Raw genomic sequence first — 26329 nt, 5'->3', positions numbered from 1 at the left:
TTCTAAAAAGGATTAAATCGTTTTTTTCCCCCTCATCAAGCTACACACAATACCCCATAATGACAAAGCAAAAACAGGTTTTTCCATTTTTTTGGCCCAAAAATAAAAAATAAAATAATTTATAACATTTACATAAGTATTCAGACCCTTTACTCAGTACTTTGTTGAAGCACCTTTGGCAGCGATTACAGCCTCGAGTCTTCTTGGGTATGACGCTACAAGCTTGGCACACCTGCATTTGGGGAGTTTCTCCCATTCTTCTCTGCAGGTCCTCTCAAGCTCTGTCAGTTTGATGGGGAGCGTCGCTGCACAGCTATTTTCAGGTCTCTCCAGAAATGTTAGATCGGGTTCACCTCCGAGTTCTGGCTGGGCCACTCAAGGACATTCAGAGACTTGTCCCGAAGCCACTCTTGCATTGTCTTGACTGTGTGCTTAAGGTCTTGTCCTGTTGGAAGGTGAACCTTCACCCCAGTCTGACGTCCTGAGCGCTCTAGAGCAGGTTTACATCAAGGATCTCTCTGTACTTTGCTACTCTCATCTTTCCCTCGAGCCTGACTAGTCTCCCAGTCCCTGCCACTGAAAAACAACCACACAGCATGATGCTGCCACCACCATGCTTCACCGTAGAGATGTATTGGCCAGGTGATGAGCGGTACCTGGTTTCCTCCAGACGTGACGCTTGGCATTTAGGCCAAAGAGTTCAATATTGGTTTCATCAGACCAGAGAATCTTGTTTCTCATGGTCTGAGAGTTCTTTTGGTGCCTTTTGGCAAACTCCAAGCGGGCTGTCATGAGCCTTTTACTGAGGAGTGGCTACCGTCTGGCCACTCTACCATTAAGGTCTGATTGGTGGAGTGCTGCAGAGATGGTTGTCCTTCAGGAAGGTTCTCCCATCTCCAGAGGAACTCTGGAGCTCTGTCAGAGTGACTATCGGGTTCTTGGTCACCTCCCTGACCAAGGCCCTTCTCCCCCGATTGCTCAGTTTGGCCGGGTGGCCAGCTCTAGGAAGAGTCTTGGTGGTTCCAAACTTCTTCCACCTTGTTCTTGGGGACCTTCAATGCTGCAGAAATGTTTTGTTACCCTTCCCCAGATGTGCTTTGACACAATCCTGTCTCTGAGCTCTATGGACTATTTCTATGACCTCATGGCTTGGTTTCTGCTCTGACATGCACTGTCAACTGTGGGCCTTATATAGACAGGTATGTGCCTTTCTATTAGACAAGTCATGTCCAATCAATTGAATTTACCACAGTTGGACTCCAAAGAAGTTGTAGAAACAGCTCAAGGATGATCAATGGAAACAGGATGCACCTGAGCTCAATTTCAAGTCTCATAGCAAAGTCTGAATACTTATGTAAATAAGGCCTTTCTGTTTTTTATTTTTTTTATACATTTGGAAACATTTCTAAAAACCTGTTTTCGCTTTGTCATTATGGGGTATTGTATGTAGATAGATGAGGAAATAAATGAATTGAATCAATTTTAGAATAAGGCTGTAATATAATTTTTTTTTTGAAAAAGTGAATGGCCCAGTCAAAGAAAAAACTATTACTGCCAGCAACATGAGTCTCAAGCATTATCATACATATTCAGGGCTCTAAAGTGCGACCAATTTGGTAGTATATGCAATGAAATATTTTGCTGTGCGACCAAGAGTTTTCAGATAATTATTGTTGTAATGATAAGGCTTCGCTGTACATTTGTTTCCTTGTGCCCTAAAGAAAAAAAGAGTGCAGATTCGATAGCGTCAAGATTGCACCATTATAACAATGAAAATGGTTTGCTTCTAACCATACCAGGTCAACAGATCTGACCAATAATACCGGGGCAACATTTTATATTCCTCTAGCGGATAGCCAGGACTGCATTTACTTTATAAACCATGTCATGTGCCGTTCTAAAACTACTCACACGTCGTTAACCATTTGTTTACACCTTGTTCTGTCATGTTACCTCATTGGCTAGTTAGCTAATAACTTGGTAACTTTACAAGTATATCCAAATATTTGGGGGAACAGAAAGACAGGAAAAGCGATATCTTCTTCAGGAGAACAATGATCATAGCATTGTATGAATGACTGATCTGTTGCATGTCCTCATCACAAACGTGAACGTTTATAAAGAGCCAGTGTACAATTTAAAGGTCAACTATCCAAACATCAAGTGGTGTAAAGTACTTAAGTAAAAAATACTTTAAGTACTACTTAAGCAGTTTTTGGGGGGTATCTGTACTTCACTATTTATATTTTTGACAACTTTTACTTTTACTTCACTACATTCCTAAAGAAAATGATGTACTTTTTAACTCTATACATTTTCCCTAAAACCCAAAAGTACTCATAATATTTTCAATACTTAGCAGGACAGGAAAATGGTCCAATTCACACACTTAACAAGAGAACAACCCTGGTCATCCCTACTGCGTCTGATCTGGTGGACTCACTAAATACACATGTTTCGTTTGTAAATGATGTCTGAGTGTTGGAGTGTGCCCCTGGCTATCGGTAAATGTGTTTAATATAAGGAATTTGAAATGATTTATACTTTTACTTTTGATACTTTAGTATATTTAAAACCAAATACTTTTAGACTTCTACTTAAGTAGTATTTTACTGGCTGACTTTCACTTTTACTTGAGTCATTTTGTATTAAGATATCTTTACTTTTACTAGAGTATGATAATTGGGTACTTTTTACACCACTGCAAACATCCCACCAGTACACTGAATAGTGTACTATTCAGGCTGCACTCAATCACATGCCACATCACCTGTCATCTAAATATGAAGCTAACTGTACACATTATCCACTTGTCTTTTTTTAAAAGCCATCAAAAAGTAACAGCCACACTTCTATTCAAAATAAACATAGATTGATACAATTATAGTACTCCAAGTGAAAGCTATTATACTCATATTGATGTAAGGGATTACCAAACAGTCCAATTAATGGCCTAGACATACTGATGCTGTGCGCTGGTTTCATTAGGAGTGTCTGAATGGAGGATGAAACGCAGAGTGAGCGACAGCCCCTCTCATTTGCCTCTAGGATTTATCAGGGCCATAGCCCAGTCCCATAAAAGACACAGAGAACATTTCTACACCCCAGGTCAACAAGTGGTCAAATATAAGGTACGTGGTGTAATAAAGTGACTGGGTATCTTCTTTTAACCAGTCAGAATCACTAGTGATTTACCATCTATGTGCAAACAGAGAGAAATACGAGGGAGGACGTTGGGTGTTGTGATACAGATGTAGAATCTTAATCTGAACCAGTCTCCTACAGCAGGAAAATAATCCTGCAACAAGAGGAAATTTGAATTATTATGTGGGTTATAATTAATGGACATTTTTGTAACGGTTGATACATTTTCCGTAAGTGAAAATCAAGTTTGAAATTTCTAAGTGGATATCACAAACTTTAGAAGCCTTATTAAATCTCATATACACTACACGTTTTAAATGTTCTGCGTTGCAGTAAAGTTATCCTGCCACAGGGTGATCAAATTAAGATCCTACATATGTATGGTTTTACAATGAGAAAAACTGAGACAAAAGGAACGGTGAGAGGCTCTGAGCAAACACTGGTGAGGAAGTAACACCAACGCAAATGATGACCATGATAACCATTGATAGGAGACATGTCAAAAAGTTATTAAGGTTACAATGGTGCGCACTTGTGAGCTCAGGAGTTGTGGTCGGGTTTGTAGATTGATCGAAGGAGAAACAACTGAGTTTTTAAGCATCATTGGTGGCAGAGCTGTATTTTTTATTACTTGCCATAACAAAAGTGTGCTCAGTGTCTGCAGGTAATTGTTAAGGGAACATCATTGACATGACAAGTATTAATTCCATTATCTCTTTGGTAAACCAAACAAAAACACATTTGAATGTAAATGTCTGTCTTAACTCCCACAAGCATTTAATCCAACAATAATCAATGATGTATCCTAGCAAATGTACTCTCAGAATGCAGGCATTGGTATTCACTGTGGTTCCAATTGCACAAAGCAATTGGACTTGTCAGTATCTAAATACATTTAAAAAAAGTTTGTATCCATACATTTCTATGTAATAGGAGCCCGGCCAATGATAATCATCCCACTTTAATAATACATTTGACATGCAGCATTAGTTTGATTTTTTTCCTGCATGTCATGCTAGCACTTGAATAAGATTAAAATACGACTGAATTAGAAAATAAATGTGTGTAAACATCAAAATACTGATTTTGGATGGTCTTGGAATGAGCACGACTGCAAAGAATAAAGGTCATTTGTTTTATTACCCTTTGTTCCTAAATGTACTACTTAGCACGTTGGAAAGTCTGAATCTTTCCTGATTCTGTGACTAGTAAGGAGTTCTAACACAGTGGTTTTCCGTAAAATACTTTACCTTGATCCACTCTGCTTTGAAAATGTTTTTTTTCCGTTTTTCCATGTTATGAGAATAGACCCTGAACATGAATTATAAGGAATTAACAGAGCTAATGCAAAACAGACACATAAATCATGGTATTGAAAATGTGAACACATGTTGGAGAGTGTGACTGGATGTCCAGACAGTCAGTCCATCGTCGTTTCACTTCCACAACATTGAGATACATTAGACAACAACAAGGGTGATGCCTCAGCATTTGCATACCAACAGAACTGTGGTTGTGCTGCTGTGGTTACCATTTAGTGGAGTCAACTAGAAACCCTCCCAACAAAATGGTGGCAATTTCATATAATATTTGGCAGGGTCCAGAGAAAAAACAACAGCATGAACAAACTCCCTTCATGGTCAGGATTTAAATAAACAAGTAATGGGATCAACGTTTGACAACTGGACTGAGTCTGTTTTGCAAAGGAGAGTGAAATCACTATTGGACGGAATCATGCTACTGGAATACCCTGCAGTTTTACAGACGTGTGTGTGTGTGTGTGTGTGTGTGTGTGTGTGTGTGTGATGCTGTCAGCCACTGGTGTGGTGTGTGTGGTGCGCAAGAGGAAAAACAACATGCCAAATGATGTTTACTCAGTTTGTATGTCCCTGTTCACATCCCTCTGAGACCCACTAAGCCCTGACCGCTGCCATGGGCCTGACCAGCCCCCTGTGTACTGAACCACCCTGCACTCACATGGCCCAGAGGACACATGGACACACACACACACACACACACACACACACGGGTTTATATACTTTACAGTGAGCTCCAAAAGCATTTGGACAGAGACACATATTTTGTGGTTTTCGCTCTGTACTCCAGCACTTTGAAATTATACAATGACTGTGAGGTTAAAGTGCAGACTGACAGCTTTAATTTGAGGGTATTTTCATGCATATCAGGTGAACCGTTTAGAAATTACAGCACTTTTTGTACATAGTCCCCCCATTTTAGGGGACCAAAAGTATTGGGACACGATTTGTGCTCTTGTAAGAAGCAGTAGGAAGCAAATTCCTAGCACGTAATGATTACATCAAGCTTGTGACCAATGTTCCCTCAACCTTTTGGGGGCACTGAGCAAATTTTAGGTCTTGTGAGTGGAAACTTGAACGTTGTGAGAATTCTGTGCAACTTCCAGCACGCGTTTACAGTTAACACTGAGGCTGTACACTTACAGTTTTAGACAGCAGCCAATAGGCTATTGTGGCTATAGCATAATGTAGGCCTACCAACAAAACCAATGGAGCAAATCCCAACATTTTCACATGGAAATAGCTTTTGATTTTTAAGATATAGCCTACATTAGCCTATATGTCGTGTTCAATGAAGGACTACATTGAATGAGACTTTTAAAAATGTTTTTACATGATTATGGGCTAGACATTAATGTTTTTGTATGAGGTCTGTAATACCATGGGCCAAATAGGTGACTGTAAATTGCATTGTATTGTGTTGTATGATGCAAGAAACCACTTTGCAAAATATAATTAATTATTATTACCATACAGAGGATCAGTGGTGTAAAGTACTTAAGTAAAAATACTTGAAAGTATTACTTATGTAGTTTTTTTTTGAGTATCTGTACTTTACTATTTATATTTTTTACAACTTTTACTTCATTACATTCCTAAAGAAAATAGTGTACTTTTTAGTCCATACTTTTCCCATGACACCCGAAAATAGTCATTACATTTTGAATGCTTAGCAGGAAAGAAAAATGGTCTAATTCACACACTTATCAAGAGAATATCCCTGGTCATCCCTACTGCCTCTGATTTGTTGGAGCATGCCCCTGGCTATCTGTAAATAAAATAAAAAACAAGAAAATGGTGCCATCTGGTTTGCTTAATATAAGAAATTAGAAATTACTTATACATTTACTTGTACTTTTGATATTTAAGTATATTTTTGAAATTACATTTACTTTTGATACTTAACTACATTTAAAATCTAATACTTTAAAACTTTTACTCAAATAGGTTTTTACTGGGTGACTTTCACTTTTACTTGAGTCATTTTCTATTAACCTGTTGGGGATAGGGGGCAGTATTTGCACGGCCGGATAAAAAACATACCCGATTTAATCTGGTTACTACTCCTGCCCAGTAACTAGAATATGCATATAATTGTTTGATTTGGATAGAAAACACCCTAAAGTTTCTAAAACTGTTTGAATGGTGTCTGTGAGTATAACAGAACTCATTTGGCAGGCCAAAACCTGAGAAGATTCCAAACAGGAAGCGCTCTCTCTGACTATTTCTTGGCCTTCTTGATCATCTCTATCCAAAACAGGGGATCTCTGGCATAACGTGACATTTTCTAACGCTCCCATAGGCTCTCAGAAGGCACCAGAAACTTGAATGATGACTTTGCTGAAAAACAGTAGCGCATTTGGATAGTGGTCGATCTGAGAACAATGAGACTGGGGCGCTCGTGCACGAGCCTCCACCATGTTTACATTTTCTGTCTTTGAACGAAAACAGGGTTTCCCGGTCGGAATATTATCGCTTTTTTACGAGAAAAATCGCATAAAAATTGATTTTAAACAGCGTTTGACATGCTTCGAAGTACGGTAATGGAATATTTTGAATTTTTTTGTCACGAAACGCGCCGGGCGAGTCACCCTTCTTTACCCTTCGGATAGTGTCTTGAACGCACGAACAAAACGCCGCTATTTGGATATAACTATGGATTATTTGGAACCAAACCAACATTTGTTATTGAAGTAGACGTCCTGGGAGTGCATTCTGACGAAGAACAGCAAAGGTAATCCAATTTTTCTTATAGTATATCTGAGTTTGGTGAGTACCACACTTGGTGGGTGTCAAAATAGCTAGCCTATGATGGCCGGGCTATCTACTCAGAATATTGCAAAATATGCTTTCACCGAAAAGCTATTTTAAAATCGGACATAGCGATTGCATAAAGGAGTTCTGTATCTATATTTCTTAAAATAATGTATGTTTTTTGTGAACGTTTATCGTGAGTAATTTAGTAAATTCACAGGAAGTGTTCGGTGGGAATGCTAGTCACATGCTAGTCACATGCTAATGTAAAAAGCTGGTTTGTGATATAAATATGAACTTGATTGAACAAAACATGCATGTATTGTATAACATAATGTCCTAGGAGTGTCATCTGATGAAGATCATCAAAGGTTAGTGCTGCATTTAGCTGTGGTTTTGGTTTTTGTGACATTATATGCTAGCTTGAAAAATGGGTGTCTGATTATTTCTGGCTGGGTACTCTGCTGACATAATCTAATGTTTTGTTTTCGTTGTAAAGCCTTTTTGAAATCGGACAGTGTGGTTAGATTAATGAGAGTCTTGTCTTTAAAATGGTGTAAAATAGTCATATGTTTGAGAAATTGAAGTAATAGCATTTCTAAGGTATTTGAATATCGCGCCACGGGATTCCACTGGCTGTTGAGTAGCCATAGAGGTTTTAGCCCATAGAGGTTTTAAGGTATCTTTACTTTTACTCAAGTATGACAATTGGGTACTTATTCCACCACTGCAGAGAATTCGACAATGTATGCCGAACTCTCTGCCTATTGGCTTATTTGCATGTTCAAACCTGTCTCAAAATACAACACTGCTCCTTTAATTAAGATATACTGCTCAAAAAAATAAAGGGAACACTTAAACAACACAATGTAACTCCAAGTCAATCACACTTCTGTGAAATCAAACTGTCCACTTAGGAAGCAACACTGATTGACAATAAATTTCACATGCTGTTGTGCAAATGGAATAGACAACAGGTGGAAATTATAGGCAATTAGCAAGACACCCCCAATAAAGGAGTGGTTCTGCAGGTGGTAACCACAGACCACTTCTCAGTTCCTATGCTTCCTGGCTGATGTTTTGGTCACTTTTGAATGCTGGCGGTGCTTTCACTCTAGTGGTAACATGAGACGGAGTCTACAATCCACACAAGTGGCTCAGGTAGTGCAGCTCATCCAGGATGGCACATCAATGCGAGCTGTGGCAAGAAGGTTTGCTGTGTTTGTCAGCGTAGTGTCCAGAGCATGGAGGCGCTACCTGGAGACAGGCCAGTACATCAGGAGACGTGGAGGAGGCCGTAGGAGGGCAACAACCCAGCAGCAGGACCGCTACCTCCGCCTTTGTGCAAGGAGGAGCAGGAGGAGCACTGCCAGAGCCCTGCAAAATGACCTCCAGCAGGCCACAAATGTGCATGTGTCTGCTCAAACGGTCAGAAACAGACTCCATGAGGGTGGTATGAGGGCCCGACGTCCACAGGTGGGGGTTGTGCTTACAGCCCAACACCGTGCAGGACATTTGGCATTTGCCAGAGAACACCAACATTGGCAAATTCGCCACTGGCGCCCTGTGCTCTTCACAGATGAAAGCAGGTTCACACTGAGCACATGTGACAGACGTGACAGTCTGGAGACGCCGTGGAGAACGTTCTGCTGCCTGCAACATCCTCCAGCATGACCGGTTTGGCGGTGGGTCAGTCATGATGTGGGGTGGCATTTCTTTGGGGGGCCGCACAGCCCTCCATGTGCTCGCCAGAGGTAGCCTGACTGCCATTAGGTACCGAGATGAGATCCTCAGACCCCTTGTGAGACCATATGCTGGTGCGGTTGGCCCTGGGTTCCTCCTAATGCAAGACAATGCTAGACCTCATGTGGCTGTAGTGAGTCAGCAGTTCCTGCAAGAGGAAGGCATTGATGCTATGGACTGGCCCGTTCCCCAGACCTGAATCCAATTGAGCACATCTGGGACATCATGTCTCGCTCCATCCACCAACGCCACGTTGCACCACAGACTGTCCAGGAGTTGGCAGATGCTTTAGTCCAGGTCTGGGAGGAGATCCCTCAGGAGACCATCCGCCACCTCATCAGGAGCATGCCCAGGCGTTGTAGGGAGGTCATACAGGCACGTGGAGGCCACACACACTACTGAGCCTCATTTTGACTTGTTTTAAGGACATTACACCAAAGTTGGATCAGCCTGTAGTGTGGTTTTCCACTTTAATTTTGAGTGTGACTCCAAATCCAGACCTCCATGGGTTGATAAATTGGATTTCCATTGATTATTTTTGTGTGATTTTGTTGTCAGCACATTCAACTATGTAAAGAAAAAAGTATTTAATAAGATTATTTCATTCATTCAGATCTAGGATGTGTTATTTTAGTGTTCCCTTAATTTTTTTGAGCAGTGTATATTCTTTTTAACTGATTGGGTTTTAAAAGACAGCGTGAAATGTAGCATACAGGATTTGTGCTCTTGCAGGAAGCATGAGGAAGCACTCCCCATTGCTGAACTCTACGTATCTATAACTGGGCTAATAAGTCGCTAACTATAACTAGCAAAGAATATCAAGAAATGAGTACAAGCGTGGCTCTGCGCTCTGATCTGACCGCTCGTGGGCTACCCCCACAAATACAATTCTACTCCGTTGCTCTCTGGCTCTTCCTACAACAAAATCACAGACTCAATCTTGCAAAGCTTGGATTTGTTTTTGGTTTGTTGCATTGAAAAGGGGCTGATATAATGTTGATTCAATCACAGAAAAAAACAATGATCTATATAGTGAAAACTAATGGGGCGAACTCGGTGAAGTTCAATCTCTTGCGTCTCTGCACAGCCTGGCATTTCTTCTGCGCTGCAGTCTAGGCTGAGCACGCGCACATTTTAGCAGTTAAGAGGGAACACTGCTTGTGACTACAAACTTGTTGGATGCATTTGCTGTTTGTTTGGTTGTGTTTCAGATTATTTTCTGTTTCAGATTATTTTGTGCCCAATAGAAAAGAATCGTAAAAAATGTGTCACTTTTATTGTAAATAACAATATAATACGTTTCTAAACACTTCTAAATTATTATTTTATTTGACCTTTATTTAACTAGGCAAGGCAGTTAAGAACAAAATCTTATTTACAATGACCGCCTACCAAGGCCAAACCCGGATGGGCCAATTGTGCGCTGCCCTATGGACTCCCAATCACGGCCGAATGTGATACGGACTGGATTTGAACCAGGGACTGTAGTGGCACCTCTTGCACTGAAATGCAGTGCCTTAGACCACTGCACCACTCAGGAGCTAACGTGGATGCTACCATTAATGTGGATGCTACCATTTTTACAGATAGTCCTGAATGAATTTTTAATAATCATACCCCCAAGACATGCTAACCTCTCAACATTACAATAAGAGGGGGATTTTTATTTAAAAAATGTTGGGGGTAGGGGGAGGGTATGACATGCCTCTGTAATTTTCTCACTCAACATTATTCACAATTCATTCAGGATTATCCTTAATCATGTTATTTCACTGTCACAATACATTTGGAGCTCACTGTACATCATTGGTACGGCTGCACGCACGCATACACACTTAGACCCACACCGAAGTATATCATTTTTAAGTTAATACACATAATCACTGTAACTGATTTCTGCCAATTACATGTGAGAGTACATGTTGAATAACTGGCTTCAGCAACTCCTAGGAAGTTATATCATGTTAAATAAAAATACATCTTTTGTTTAAAAATGTTCAAAGAATTTTCCATCTGACTGGCAATGTGTTCAATAATTGTGGGTTACAAAAAGTGACTGTGTACAGTACAGTGTTGAAAAAGAGCAACATGTGTATACATTTAACTGTCAAAGAGATGGAAAACTGTATATTTCTGTGATTAAAAGTTTTGAAGGACACATTAACATAAGAACACAAAACCCCATTGTTGCTGTATAAACCTCAAGACGCCGACTTGTAATGAAATTCGCACATTGTTGTTACTGTAGCATGACTGAAAATGTGAAGTGTGCCAGTGAAGAGAGTGCCTTAAAAACAGGATTTGATCAGAAAGCTCCTTTGAGAGGCGGCAGGGCAGGCTGCAGTGGGATGGTGCCAGGGGATGGAATGCCAGATACAAAAGAGGGGAAGAAAGGGGTTTAAACAATAACTGAAAAATACTTGAAAGTATTACTTTCAAGTATTATGCGTGCGGCCTAAAAATAGATTATTTCAGATAGAGGACCTCTGAGAAGGTTTAATCCTCCAGATTACTCTACTGCTTTCAAGCAGCCCCCTCCTTGTCTCTTGGTAGCTCACCAGCTAGCTGTATCTCAGCTGGTATCTGCCTCACCCCTGTTTTCATGAGGGCTAATTAAGTGCTATACCTTAGGAGGGGAGAGGAGGGAAGGCAAGGGAGGGGGGTTGGGGGGCTTGTGATGACCCATGCAGTTTAATCGCATATGACCCCATCTTTTAACAGACAGGAGTTTTGCTTAGGGCTATGGCGGTCATAAAATGTTGTCAGCTGGTGATTGTCAAGCAAATAACTGCTGGTCTCACAGTAATAGACTCTTAATTAACATAAACACATTGAGCATCTCCTGGCTTCCACGCATAGCCTACAAACCACTGATGTAGACCTTAAGAACATCTACATTTTAAAAAGTCGAATAAATCCATGTAATATAGCCTACACCATCACAATAAATCCATTATTTATTTTAAACATTTTTAAAGAAACATGATATGAAGAAAATGTAGTCTATTTCAGATGACAGATTAGCATACTCTGAGTTGTCCTTATGTTAGGCCATGATTTAACTATGCCATATGGCTGTGGGCTACACTAGTTCATTTAGCAGACAAGACTCGCTTAGAATTCCGTGGCATTGTTTTATAGTATGAATAATACAATTGAACATAGCTTAATAAAATAGAAAGGATATTTTCTACAAACGATTTGAGGGAGTGTGCACATGTGGCTATTCTGTGTTGAGCGGTTAACAAAGAAACAGATACTACTATATGCTTAATTTAGAGTTATGTAACTTTTGTTGTTCTACAAACGTTGGGCTATATGTTTTGATTTTTAATACATTCTAAGGCTGCATGATTCGACTTTAATGATGATTTGAAAACAGCTGCATGAATGGCATGAGCTCTGCTTTGTTTTTTTGCGCAGGCTGTACACACTTCATCAGTCTCTCATTCACAATTTGACAAGCAATTGATAATGCCTCCAATTTCCCGACTGCATCCCCTTTGTGTGGCCGTAATGCCCCATAAAGAATCCATGCCTTTTGCGGCCAGTGGCCGTTGTGCCCTTGGGCTGAATATAACAATTATAATTACCTTCTCCTGGCTGCATGCCGAAGCACCTCTCACTCACATAGCTCTCCATCAAGTGATCAGGTCTTTTTCACAGGCTAAGTGAAGACAGACACATCTGGGATGCAACTGCATGCATCCTTATCCAAGTCCGTGGCGCATATTGAAGATATTGGAATAACTGTCAACATTTACTCTCCGTCAGCCAACAAGATGAGTAGGCCTAACTAACAGCAAAAGCACTAGCCTATGTCAATCTACTATCCCCCATAGTACAAAAGTTGACCTATTCTATTCTGTGTGAGAAATAAATATTCCAATCATAGTCTTGGACAGTTGTGGGACGCGATAGATCCCAAATGAATACAACCACTAGCATGAAAATTGAGCAATGAGCCTGACACAACAGATCAGAACTCTTTGCTTAAAATGTTGATAAACTATTTGGCTATTTCTTCACATAAGCGCAGAAATGCGCACACGGCAGTAGGCTATACGTGTGAATGTTCCATTAGCAGGGAAACACAATTCTCAAAAGTGACGGCAAATGCATTTTTATGGTGAAAATGATCTTCCCCAAACTTGAAACTCACTCGCTGCGTATGTATGCCAGTTAGGCTCTACACCCATTGTAAAGCAGATTCATGTGCTTCATTTTAACCTGTTGGGGCTAGGGGGCAGTATTTTCACGGCTGGATAAAAAACCGTACCCGATTTAATCTGGTTACTAATCCTACCCAGTAACTAGAATATGCATATACTTATTATATATGGATAGAAAACACCCTAAAGTTTCTAAAACTGTTTGAATGGTGTCTGTGAGTATAACAGAACTCATTTGGCAGGCAAAACCCTGAGACATTTTCTGACAGGAAGTGGATACCTGATGTGTTGAATTACCTTTAAGCCTATGCCATTGAAACACACAGGGGTTGATTAATGTTTTGGCACTTCCTATTGCTTCCACTAGATGTCACCAGCCTTTACAAAGTGTTTTGAGTCTTTTACTGTGAGATCTGACCGAACAAGAGCCATGGAACGGTGATGGCCGATTAGACTCTGGCGCGCGAGTTCATGTTGGGTACCCTCGTTCCAATACGTTATAAAAGAGAATGCATTCGTCCACCTTGAATATTATTCATGTTCTGGTTAAAAAAGGCACTAATGATTTATGCTATACAACGTTTGACATGTTTGAACGAACGTAAATATATTTTTTCCCCTCGTTCATGACGAGAAGTCCGGCTGGCTTAGATCATGTGCTAACAACACGGAGCTTTTTGGATATAAATGATGAGCTTTTTTGAACAAAACTACATTCGTTATGGACCTGGGATTCCTGGAAGTGACATCTGATGAAGAGAATCAAAGGTAATGGATTATTTACATAGTATTTTCGATTTTAAATCTCTCCAACATGGCCGTTTGTCTGTATAGCAAAGCATATTTTTCTGGGCGCAGTGCTCAGATTATTGCAAAGTGTGATTTCCCAGTAAGGTTATTTTTAAATCTGGCAAGTTGATTGCGTTCAAGAGATGTAAATCTATAATTCTTTAAATGACAATATAATATTTTACCAATGTTTTCTAATTTTAATTATTTAATTTGTGGTGCTGACTTGACTGCCGGTTATTGGAGGGAAACGATTTCCTCAACATCAATGCCATAGTAAAACGCTGTTTTTGGATATAAATATGAACTTGATAGAACTAAAAATGCATGCATTGTCTAACATAATGTCCTAGGAGTGTCATCTGATGGAGATTGTAAAAGGTTAGTGCATCATTTTAGCTGGTTTTATGGTTTTGGTGACGCCTGTCTTTGAATTGACAAAACATTACACACAGCTATTGTCAATGTACTCTCCTAACATAATCTAACTTTATGCTTTCGCCGTAAAACCTTTTTGAAATCGGACAACGTGGTTAGATTAAGGAGATGTTTATCTTTCAAAGGGTGTAAGATAGTTGTATGTTTGAAAAATGTGAATTTTGACATTTATTTGGTTTCAAATTTGCCGCTCTTGAAATGCACCTGCTGTTGATAGGGTGCACCACGGGTGGCACGCTAGCGTCCCATATAGCCCCAAGAAGTTAAGTTATTTGGCCACTTTAGTTGTGATACAAACCTTATCAAAATATATAGGCCTATGGGCTAGATGAGATGTGGGAATGTGATTTGAAAAAGTGACAAAAAAAGGCATGCGCTGGTTCTTGCCTTAAGCTGGGCACCATTCACAAGTGATAATATATAATTCACAAGCGATAGGCTAATATTGTCCCCCATCAGACTATCCTTGATTTAATCTTGTCTTTACGTATACAGTACTAAATAATATGTGTGACATTTGTTTTGATTTAGAATGGACCATTATCATGCACCTGTCTTGAAAATACATGTAATTTATGCACTTAACCTGTTAGGGCTAGGGGGCAGCATTGACACGGCTGGATAAAAAACATACCCGATTTAATCTGGTTACCACTCCTACTCAGTAACTAGAATATGCATATACTTATTACATATGGATAGAAAACACCCTAAATTTTCTAAAACTGTTTGAATGGTGTCTGTGAGTATAACAGAACTCAAATGGCAGGTCAAAACCTGAGAGATTCCTTTACAGGAAGTGGCCTGTCTGACCATTTGTTGAACTTCTTTTCCATCTCTATCATTTACTAAGGATCTCTGCTCTAACGTGACACTTCCCACGTCGTCCATAGGCGCTCAGAGCCCGGGAAAAAACAGAATGTCGTCATTCCAGCCCCAGGCTGAAACACATTATCGCCTTTCTCAAGTGGCCGATCAAGAGACACTAGCTTATGCGCGTGACCCCGACCGCCCCCGCCTTTGGGATTTTTTTCCTCTGTTTGCCGAAAAGGAGATTCCCTGTCGGAATATTATCGCTTTTCTACGAGAAAAATGTCGTAAAAATTGATTTTAAACAGCGGTTGACATGCTTCGAAGTACGGTAATGGAATACTTAGAATTTTATTGTCACGAATTGCGCCAAGCGCGTGACACTTCTTTACTATTTCGGATAGTGTCTGGAACGCACGAACAAAACGCCGCTATTCGGATATAACGATGGATTATTTTGGACCAAACCAACATTTGTTATTGAAGTAGCTGTCCTGGGTGTGTATTCTGACGAAGACAACAAAAGGTAATGACATTTTTATAATAGTAAATATGATTATGGTGAGTGCTAAACTTGCCGGGTGTCTAAATAGCGAGCCCGTGATGCCTGGGCTATGTACTTAGAATATTGCAAAATGTGCTTTCACCAAAAAGCTATTTTAAAATCGGACATATCGAGTGCATAGAGGAGGTCTGTATCTATAATTCTTAAAATAATTGTTATGCTTTTTGTGAACATTTATCGTGAGTAATTTAGTAAAATGTTAGCGAATTCCCCGGAAGTTTGCGGGGGGTATGCTAGTTCTGAACGTCACATGCTAATGTAAAAAGCTGGTTTTTGATATAAATATGAACTTGATTGAACAAAACATGCATGTATTGTATAACATAATGTCCTAGGGTTGTCATCTGATGAAGATCATCAAAGGTGAGTGCTGCATTTAGCTGTCTTCTGGGTTTTGGTGACATTATATGCTGGCTTGAAAAATGGGTGTCTGATTATTTCTGGCTTGGTACTCTGCTGACATAATCTAATGTTTTGCTTTCGTTGTAAAGCCTTTTTGAAATCGGACAGTGTGGTTAGATTAACGAGAGTCTTATCTTTAAATGGCTGTAAAATAGTCATATGTTTGAGAAATTGAAGTAATAGGATTTTTAAGGTTTTGAAAATCGCGCCACAGGATAGCAGTGGCTGTTACGTAGGTGGGACGAATTCGTCCCGCCTAGCCTAGAGAGGTTAAATAGCAAATGGAGGACGCTTTTTCTGTGGTTCATTTTCATGCCAGCCAGGTAGGCTATAGTCCTGTTGCAAAGCAAAGCAATGTGTTTAATATTAGGAAAGTTGATAAATAAATATTAGTAGGCCTAACCTATTGAAAGCTGATGGGATCCTCCTCTTTTTAATAGAGGCCATCACTCTGTTTTCTCATGCAATTGCATAGACTATAGAAATGTTGCGCAACATGAGCTCATGGTCTCTCATGAAGTGTTTGATTCGATTTTCGATACATTTGCATTGATGTCAGAGTGAGTAGAGGGACAATAGAGTGCTGAGTACCAGGCAATTAGCAAGTTTGGTAGGCTACTAATGACCATCAGCAGCATCAGAGCTTGGAGAAGCCTAATTACTGTGGCTAAATGGTCACGCTGAATTTGACTGCCGTCATGACTCGTGACCGCCAGTGTGTTGGTAATACAGTCATTGTAGCAGCCCTAGTTATGCTGCTGGAACATGGCGGAGCACGGAACAGCTCTGCCAAGGTATTTTTATTTATTTCCAAAGGTCTGCTGAGACCGTGGCTCATCACTAGGAACCCAACTACACATGTTATGACAGTGTCAAAGCTGCTCCCTGCGTAACACTAGATCATAATAGGTATGATTATGAATTACTGAGTAGAAGATTGAGATTGCAGGAGTGTCAATAAAGGACATTAGAAGGGGAATCTGTGGCACCACAGAGCAGAAAACTATCATTTCTGTTGTGTTTTTATTGTGATAGGACGCTTCTTCCAACCGCAAATGAACAGAATGTCAATCTAAGCCCCTATATTATATTTTTGTGGAATGAAAATTGATGGGGGCAAGATTGACGTTCTGTTCATTTGTGGTTGGAAGAAGCGTCCTATCACAATTAAAACACAACAAAAATGGGAGTTTTCTGCTCTGTGGTGCCACATACCCAAGTGGATTTAATCAGAAGATGTTGACATGTCTCAGTCAAGAGGATTCCCTTTCTAATGTCCTGTATTGACACTCCTGCAATCTCAATCTTCTAATCAGTGATTCATAATCATACCTGCCCTCTTTCTTGTGATAAGAAGCTCTATTGTTAATTGTCAAAAAGGGGGCAGCATTTTATGAGAATCATTTTATGAGAGTGTGAGATTACTCTGTTGATTCTCTCTCTGGCACTAAATATACTTTAAAAATGCCCTCTTTCCCAGCACTGAATCTCCTATGATCCAAGCCTTATCTGAACACCAGCCAGAACTATAAGTGTTTCTGCTTCAGGTCTGCCTGCCAATACCAACCAACACAGCCAGCTATGGCATGTCACAAACAGAAAAAAAGACTATCCTTTCTAAATAAACTAACATAACATACATCAGTTACAATACAGCATAAAATAGAACAGTCAGTCAGTCAGGCTTACTACAACATAAAGTTACGCATACAACATGCACAAAACGTGCAATGTTATAACTCCTAGGTGAGAGAAATGGTGTGAGCTTTATGAAGTATGAAATGGACCAGAGTAGAGGCCTTTTCCTGGCTTCAAGGGGGCTAGTTCGTGTGGTAAACACATTAGCCCAGTACATACAACACATGGTGAGACTAAAAACTCTCTTAGCAGAATGTCCAACGGCACCCTTGGGCGACATTATAAAAATGGGGAGTTTTTTGGTTCCGTGTGCTTGTTTAATGTGGTCTTGCTGCAAAAATGGCACACAACGAAAAATGGAAATGCACTCACTAAAGCAAAGTCAGTAAAAAGTGATTTGCTTGATGCAATTTGGGAAACATTGACCCTGTTTCAGAGTCTGTTGGTGTAATGAAACACATTTGAAATCCCCTCTTGTGATTACCTGGTGGTGGTAAATAGAACATGGCTTGTCATCGTGATTCTATCCAGTTCTGCATACTGACTGCATTTATCCATCACTGGTACTGACTGCTACATATATTTCTGATGGACTGTAAGCCATCACTTGTTCAGCTATCGAGACGGTCTTGTTCTTCATTATATCTACCATCAAAATCACAGATTATAAAATGGTATCACCAATATTTCTGACCAGAGAGTAGTTCCACTTGCCAAAGACTGATCAAGTAGGTCTACTTTGATATCAAACTATTGTACTTAGGACAACAATCGCTTTCAGGTGTTCAATCATTCTGAATGTGCATATGTAAATCAACAAGTGCTAGTGTTAACTGAAACACAGACATGAGAAAGCAGAGGTTGCAACAAGCACAATCAATGAAACAGAAAAAAAGACATGAATGAAAGAGAACGAAAGAAGGGCAATGTTGAGAGAAAGCAATGGCATACAGTATAAAAGTGAAACGATCAATTAATATCCATTTGTCTTTTTTTATTTCATGATTCATACTGTTCTAAACATAAGAAAACACAATCGATGCCAATAGTTAAATCAGACTGTGTACCTTGTCTTTGCAGGGACATCCACAGCAGGGCGACTGGCAGGACGTTACGGAACATCCATCGCCACCATCCTCCACGGATGTAAGACTCCCTGTCAATCACAGTTAAGATGGAGACATACTAGGTATCGTCTTATAGTACAGTCTTACACATGCAGTACACACAAGCACACAAATACAGTATATTTATTCATACTGATGTGTCTGCAATTTGGGTCCGCTTTAAAAGTTTGAATGATGCATTTGTGGTATGGAAACATATTTTCAGCACAAAGAGGGACCACAGCGAAGCAAATGCAGTTTTGTTATATAATGATAAATCATTCTTTCATGTCAGTTGTAATGACTTCCAGAGTTAGAGAGCACCAGTGGCGAGTACCCGACAGACTACATCAGTGTGGTTCATACAATGACTTACAAGAGATGCTCCTTGTTTGAATCTAACATAAAAATCTAAATTAGAATGAAGGTAAATATACCAATTACCGCGATTAGTCATGCCTCCATAATAACCAATGTGGTCGTTTTGATCACTGGGAAAATATATACAACCCCATCGCCTGTAGACTTTACATTCCAGGAATATCATTTGATTAATGACATGACTAGGCTTGGATAAAAGCCTTGTCTACAATATGAAAAATCCACATTGTCTGATATACAATTCTGTCTGGGAGGAGTTCAGCATAGATACATGGAAGTCAGTCAGGATAAGTTCCCTGTAATCTTATCTAACCTGTACGCAAGTGAATTGGATAAATCACTTACAATTTTTACATTTTAGTCATTTAGCAGACGCTCTTATCCAGAGCGACTTACAGTAGTGAAAGCATACATTTCAATTCATTTCATTCATTATTTTTTTATTATTATTATTATTATTTATTTTTTTGTACTGGCCCCCCGTGGGAATCGGACCCACAACCCTGGCATTGCAAACACCATTACAAACACCATGCTCTACCAACTGAGCCACAGGGAGCCCAGTTGGACAATCAAGCAGTACAAATATAAAAACAGGTTTACAGCAAGAATACGGAATGAAAAATGAAATGTGATGGGAATAGAGAAGACAAAAATAGCAGCCAGAGTCAATCCACTCATATCAACACATTTCTATAGCTGGGTCTCTGCAGTCCAGATGCATCTATGTGGGGTTATTACAGATACTACAAAATCAACCTCGTCAACCTCTTGTCATTGGTTTCTCGGTGTAATTTCCCTCTGAGTTCATACGTGATCATGACCCCATCTGAATCTGCTTCTCAATCAAAAGAGTCAATTGTTCTAACATTTCTGTATAAAATGTAATTGTGGTCTCCCAATTAACTCAAGGCCACACACATAAACAAACCTATTAGTCAGGAAATTGCAGCATACTCCAAACCCAAGTCATTTCACAGAGCTGGGTTAGCTACTATTAGTTAAATCATATGGTTGTGCTGCTGTGGGCCCAAACTATATGGACTGGATGGAGAGTCTGCCAAGAGGCCCTGTTCTCCTCCTCCATCTTAGAGAATAGAGCCTCAGCCTCCTCTGTTCATTTCCACTACACTGAGGGGAACTGGACGGACGGCTTTTCCACTTCAGCAAACACTACGTTTATTAGACAATAGCCCCATCTGGTCTGGGCCTAATTGATACCAATTACTCTAGGTGTTGCCTGAGCCTGAGCCATGGGTGGTGCTGGAGGAAGGTTCAAAATAACATTTCACAGCTTCCCAGTCTTTCTAATTTGCATTTTTTTAGAAGGTAGTAGGTATCCCACATCGAACGATTCCTCAAGAGAAACAATCACTGTACTCAAGAGATGGTAGCCAGAACCTGATGACTCGGAGAATCTTCACAGTGACAGTGTCAGAGTATGGAAGAATACCAGACCCTCTCCCTCTCCTCCATGCAGACCTTTTCATAATATAATTCAATTCACCAAACTTCATCCATTGAATAATGATAGGTCTGCATGTCTGATCCCGGTTCTGTTTTGTTCACCGTGTGCCCTCCCAAGTTCACCAACTTAGACCAGGTGATGAGTATCGCAATTCAACTTCAACTTCCTCGCAAGCACAAGGAGCACTGAGAAAAGTGATATGGAGCTATGAATAGGCCACCCACACAAAGGCCATGATCACTGATCATATTTTATTCAGACAACAGCAGGATTTTAGCTCATCATGTTCATCATGGCTGTCAGGAAACAAAGATCAAGAGAAACCTGAGTCCAGCTTACATTGTCCTCATGGAGATAAGGAAGTAAAATCTGATTTTATAGTCATTCAGAAAACAACACTCAGTAGTGAAGAACTGGCATGTTTGCGACTCCACGACCTAATAACTCACAACCTTATCTCAAAGTAATTATTCTTGCTAAACACACACAGTATAAATAATGGAAATACAGGAATATATATTCTATTCACATTTCACACAAAAAAGCCACAGATAGGCTATACTTCCTCATAACTCTAAATCCATCTATTGTTTCCTGGATTATTCAAATAGATGACTAATATGGTTATTGGAAATGATTGTGTTCTACAGACGATGGGAACCTTCAAAAATAAACTTTCCTATTTCTTTTCACATCAGATACAAACATACACACACGAACAACAACTTACAGACGCGCACAAACAATGACTGCATCTCATCTGCCCAGACTCACATGCTCCCACCCCCATCCCTAGTGCCTGCATTATTTGTCTGGGAATCGTCCAGCCCATTGACTATGTCACTACATCCCCATATGCCTTGTCTTGAAATATGCAGACAGACAGATTAAAAGTATACATTGAAACTTTCAATTTCTAACAATTGCTTCTTTTAATTTGCCAGTAGCCTAAACAGTGTAGTAGACAGCAGTATTTCAAAATGTAGAACTTGTTTTGCATAACGAAGTTAATTAAATCTTTATACATCATTTATAGCATTAGGGCTGAGCGAACAAACTGAATTAATTGCGCACTTATTACATACATTCATATTCATATATTCATGAAATTTCTGACATTAGAGAAAATTTGGTCTTTGTTGACTTGTTTCTCTCAAATATGTTAATATGAACGCAAAACAAGCTGAGAGGTCAGTTCTCCGTGTCCCTTGGAGACCACATAAAGACTTTGATTCATCTGGTAGAGAGGATGGATGGACTGTACTGCATATCCATCAAACCCATTGATGCCATACTAACAAATGGCCAGTTGTAAATTAATATGCCATTACCAATATTCAAACTAGGAGTACAAAAATGATAATGACTGATTAATCATTGTAGAGAACTATCCAGGTGTCAAGATGGTTGGAGTCATGAACCATCTTCAGACACATTCTTGATGATATGTAAAGGCCTGTCTTTCTCAACCTTATCATGGTATAGTGTCATCACTGAGCTGCTGGTCTCAGAATATGAGGGCCATCAGATCTTTCATTTATCATTAAATCCCCCAATTTAGTGGTGTGTCTGATGTCAGCCACCTGGACAGGTATAGACTATTCATCTTCCTTTCAACAGATTCTCTATGACTTCATCTCACATCTCCTAAAATGTTCTGTCCTGTCAGAAGTTCCACATTTAGGACCTGGTGGAACTGACTGGCAGCTGTAAATTTAGTCTGCAATCATTCAACTTTTGGATGAATGTTCTAGGTTGTGTAACACAAGTAAGTAAGCACATAATAAGACCACTCTTTCAATAACAATTTCTCACATGCAGACTGCACTTCAGAAGATAATACATGTCATGGCATAGTCTTCATGAAGACACAAAATATTGTTTAAAAGTGCTTAATGATACCTAAAAAAATACCCCACACCAACACAGCAGTCAAAGAGATGGAATAACAAGCATTTCACGAAATGGAGTGTTCAGTAGTGTCTTCAATAATTGAGCTAGGGGGAAAATCCCTTTTAAAAAAGTGTTCTCTGTAAAGTAGGTAGCTGAGGAACGCTCAACTCCGTTCGATTTGAGATAAGAGAGTTTAGCGTTCCTCAGCTATAATGTAGACTATTTTCACTAGGCCTACCTCAAAAGTAGTTGAGTTTACCTTGTGTCATATCATACATACATTTAGCATGTAATAATTTATCATGTCTTGATATACTGCTATAGAAGATTAATTAATAAACTGCAGGACCATTCTCAAAGTCAATCGGCTAATGTTGTAAATAAACACATACGCTGACAACAATGTGACATTCATTGATCCTCTGGTCACACTCAGGTCAATTATCTCCAAGACAATGGAAAAGAAAAGCGTCTGACAATAACAACAACATTTATAACTTACATCCTCTTATTGGAGAGGGAGCTGGTCTCATTGAAGGATCATATTATCTACTCCGCTGTCGATCCGACTGGAGTTTTCAGTTTTTGAAAACTTTTGGCAACTTCTTCAAATTCGTGCCACGCCGACGTTTCAAAACGTAATTCAGTGTATAAACGCAAAACACGCGCTTATCCCAAAGTCGAAACCTCAAATCGACTGTTGACCCTGTTCCCCTGTCACGCAAGATGCTTGAAACAGCAGCAAAGTAGTTTTAACATTCAAGGAGCATGTCCTTGCACACAGCTGGAGGACGTTCTCTCTCACTCTGGCGCCCCACCCCAAACCAAGTCCCGAGGGTTAAGAACATTTAAGAAAATGTGCTCAAAATCACCTAGAATTTTTAAGAAAATGTGCTCAAAATCACATAGAATTCTACGTTGCTTCTCCATCACACTGAAAATGGACAAATTACATTTACATGTACAGTTATTAGTCCAGTGGTGTAAAGTACTTCTTAAGTAAAAAATACTTGAAAGTATTACTTAAGTAGTGTTTTTTTTGGTATCTGTACTTTACCTTTTATATTTTTGACAAATTTTACTTTTACTTCACTACATTCCTTAAGAAAATAATGTACTTTTTAATTATTCGTTACATTTTGAATGCTTAGCATGATAGGGAAATTGTATCAAGAGAACATCCCTTATCATCATGAGTCTGATCTAGGTACTCACTAAACACACATGCTTCATGTGTAAATTATGTCTGAGTGTTGGAGTGTGTCCCTACCTATCCGTAGCTTTCAAAAACAAGAAAATGGTGCCGTCTGGCTTAAGGAATTTGAAATTATTTACAGTTTTACTTTTGATACTTAAGTATATTTAAAACCAAATACTTTTAGACTTTTACTCAAGTAGTATTTTACTGGGTGACTTTCACTTTTACCTGAATCATTTTCTATTAAGGTATCTTTACTTTTACTCAAGTATGCCAAATGGGTACTTTTGTACCACTGTATTAGTCATATGACATTTTTTTTGTGTTCTGTCTTTTCTGCTTTTTAAAAAAAGTCAGTTAAGAACAAATTCTTATTTTACTACTGTGAAATTGAAATGAGGGAGGACAAGACTGAAACAAGTTACATTTTGGACTGAAGTCTGTACAATAAACAGACTTTGATTTGTTGGCTTTTTGATCCATCATTTGCTTCGAATGTCAGTTCAGATAATCTTCTTTTGTGATAACTCTCAACAGGGTTGGATATCTGAATTTGCATGCCTTATCCACTTTTTCAGCATTTTGGTCTCCACAGCCATCACTTTTATGTAGATGAGGTTTATCCATAGCCAAAAGACAAAATGACATGTCTTCTATTGTATATAGAACTACAATAAAGTCACTGTAGTTCTATCAGCTCATTAATTGGGTTGGGAGTTCAATAAAGATGAATGGGCATGAGAGATATTTGAATGAAACTAATGGGAAGCACTTTATCCACATTGACTCTTTTATGGGGTGATGAAAATGTCATAAACTAATTTTAAAGTATGGTTTCCAGTTGTGAGTTTCTTGTATAGCTTGGGACAGCACAGCTGTTTTATATGGCGGAGAGGAGAGGCTGTAAACTTTCACAAAAGCCAAAGAAGTGGCTGTTCTCCTACCAGTACATAACAATGAATCATGACTGAAAGGGATGATCAAACCCAGCTGACGTTCCCCACAGTACTGTCATATGTGAGCTCAGTAGGGCCAGTATTGATCTCATGAAAAGACAGTGTTTACATCATGTGTGTAAGAGGGGGTATACTTTCAATATTTAATGCAAGAACTTAGACGACAAACTGCCATGTGTGACATGAAATTGTACTGTTGTTCACGGTCACTGTGAGAGAATTACCTATTTCAACTGACCAGTGACTTTTCTCCCCCAATAACCATACAGCTAGAATAGATATGTGCAAGGAACCCACCTGATTTTAATTTGCATCAACACCATGCCCATCAACAAGGAGGAAGGGAGTCAGAAAATGCTGGTGGTGACAGCTCACAATACCCTTTGGCTGGCCCTCGCTTCATACTCGTCGCCAATCCCACTGGCTCCAGGTCATCTACAAGACCCTGCTAGGTAAAGTTCCCCCTTATCTCAGCTCGCTGGTCACCATAACAGCACCCACCTGTAGCACGCGCTCCAGCAGGTATATCTCTCTGGTCACCTCCAAAGCCAATTCGTCCTTCGGCCGCCTCTCCTTACAGTTCTCTGCTGCCAATGACTTGAACGAACTACAAAAATCTCTAAAACTGGAAACACTTATCTCCCTCACTAGCTTAAGCACCAACTGTCAGAGCAGCTCACAGATTACTACACCTGTACATAGCCCATCTATAATTTAGCCCAAACAACTACCCCTTCCCCTACTGTATTTATTTATTTATTTTGCTCCTTTGCACCCCATTAGTTGTATTTTTACTTTGCACTTTCTTCCACTGCAAATCTACCATTCCAGTGTGGCCTTTTTTGCCTTTACCTCCCTTATCTCACCTCATTTGCTCACTTTGTACATAGACTTATTTTTCTACTATATTATTGACTGTATGTTTGTTTTACTCCATGTGTAACTCTGTGTTGTTGTATGTGTCAAACTGCTTGCTTTATCTTGGCCAGGTCGCAATTGTAAATGAGAACTTGTTCTCAACTTGCCTAACTGGTTAAATAAAGGTGAAATAAAAATAAATAAAAAAATAACTCTTAAGGCAATAGGCAGGCAATGAAGATAAGACAATGAGCGCGATGACATCAAGAAACTAGGCATGATAATCACATTGAACAGGTCGAGCAAAACAAAACGTGACCCCAGAGGACTAATTGATTATTTCCTTAATAAGTAAAGGGCTTGGGACACTCAAATGGAGTGGAACACAGAAACCGGATTAATTTACTAAACATAAGTGGGGTTAAACAGTAAATGTGGTATTTTGGAAATGGACGACTCAAAAATGTCAGTCAGCAGTCATGTAGTTCATTACAGGTTTACTTTCTATGCCTCTTGAAATGACTTCCTGGTGACATTATAAATATTCTACGTTTTTGTTCACACCTTTCGTCTCATTTCCTCAAATTGCACATTGAAGCGTTTCTTTTAATGTGCCCGCAGAGTGAATATTCCACTATGAGGTCCACTCAATTATCTGCTCTTAGAGTTTCAGCACATTTTAATAATGGCTGATGGCT

General features: G+C 39.5%; 1 protein-coding gene across 8 annotated transcripts in view; it reads right to left on the bottom strand.

Annotated features, from left to right (window-relative positions):
• Positions 1-23426, bottom strand: part of LOC106571415 (adhesion G-protein coupled receptor G6-like) — a 63697-nt gene extending 40271 nt beyond the window's left edge. For 4 of the 8 annotated variants that reach the window (XM_082961793.1, XM_082961797.1, XM_082961795.1 and 1 more), the window contains exons 1-2: positions 23122-23425; positions 18839-18927 (exon numbers count right to left, since the gene is read on the bottom strand). In XM_082961793.1, coding sequence (XP_082817919.1) covers positions 18839-18927; positions 23122-23123 — 91 coding nt within the window. In that variant the 5' untranslated portion in view covers positions 23124-23425. Of the gene's footprint in view, positions 1-18838; positions 18928-23121 lie in introns of all 8 variants that reach the window. The other 4 variants (XM_082961799.1, XM_082961798.1, XM_082961800.1 and 1 more) reach the window with 2 other exon arrangements.
• Between the last annotated feature and the right edge of the window lie 2903 nt (positions 23427-26329).

Source organism: Salmo salar, chromosome 15 (assembly GCF_965601325.2).
Source record: "Salmo salar chromosome 15, fSalSal1, whole genome shotgun sequence".
NCBI lineage: Eukaryota > Metazoa > Chordata > Actinopteri > Salmoniformes > Salmonidae > Salmo > Salmo salar.
Note: the sequence above shows the minus strand (reverse complement) of the source record. Positions and strands in the feature narration are given on the sequence as shown.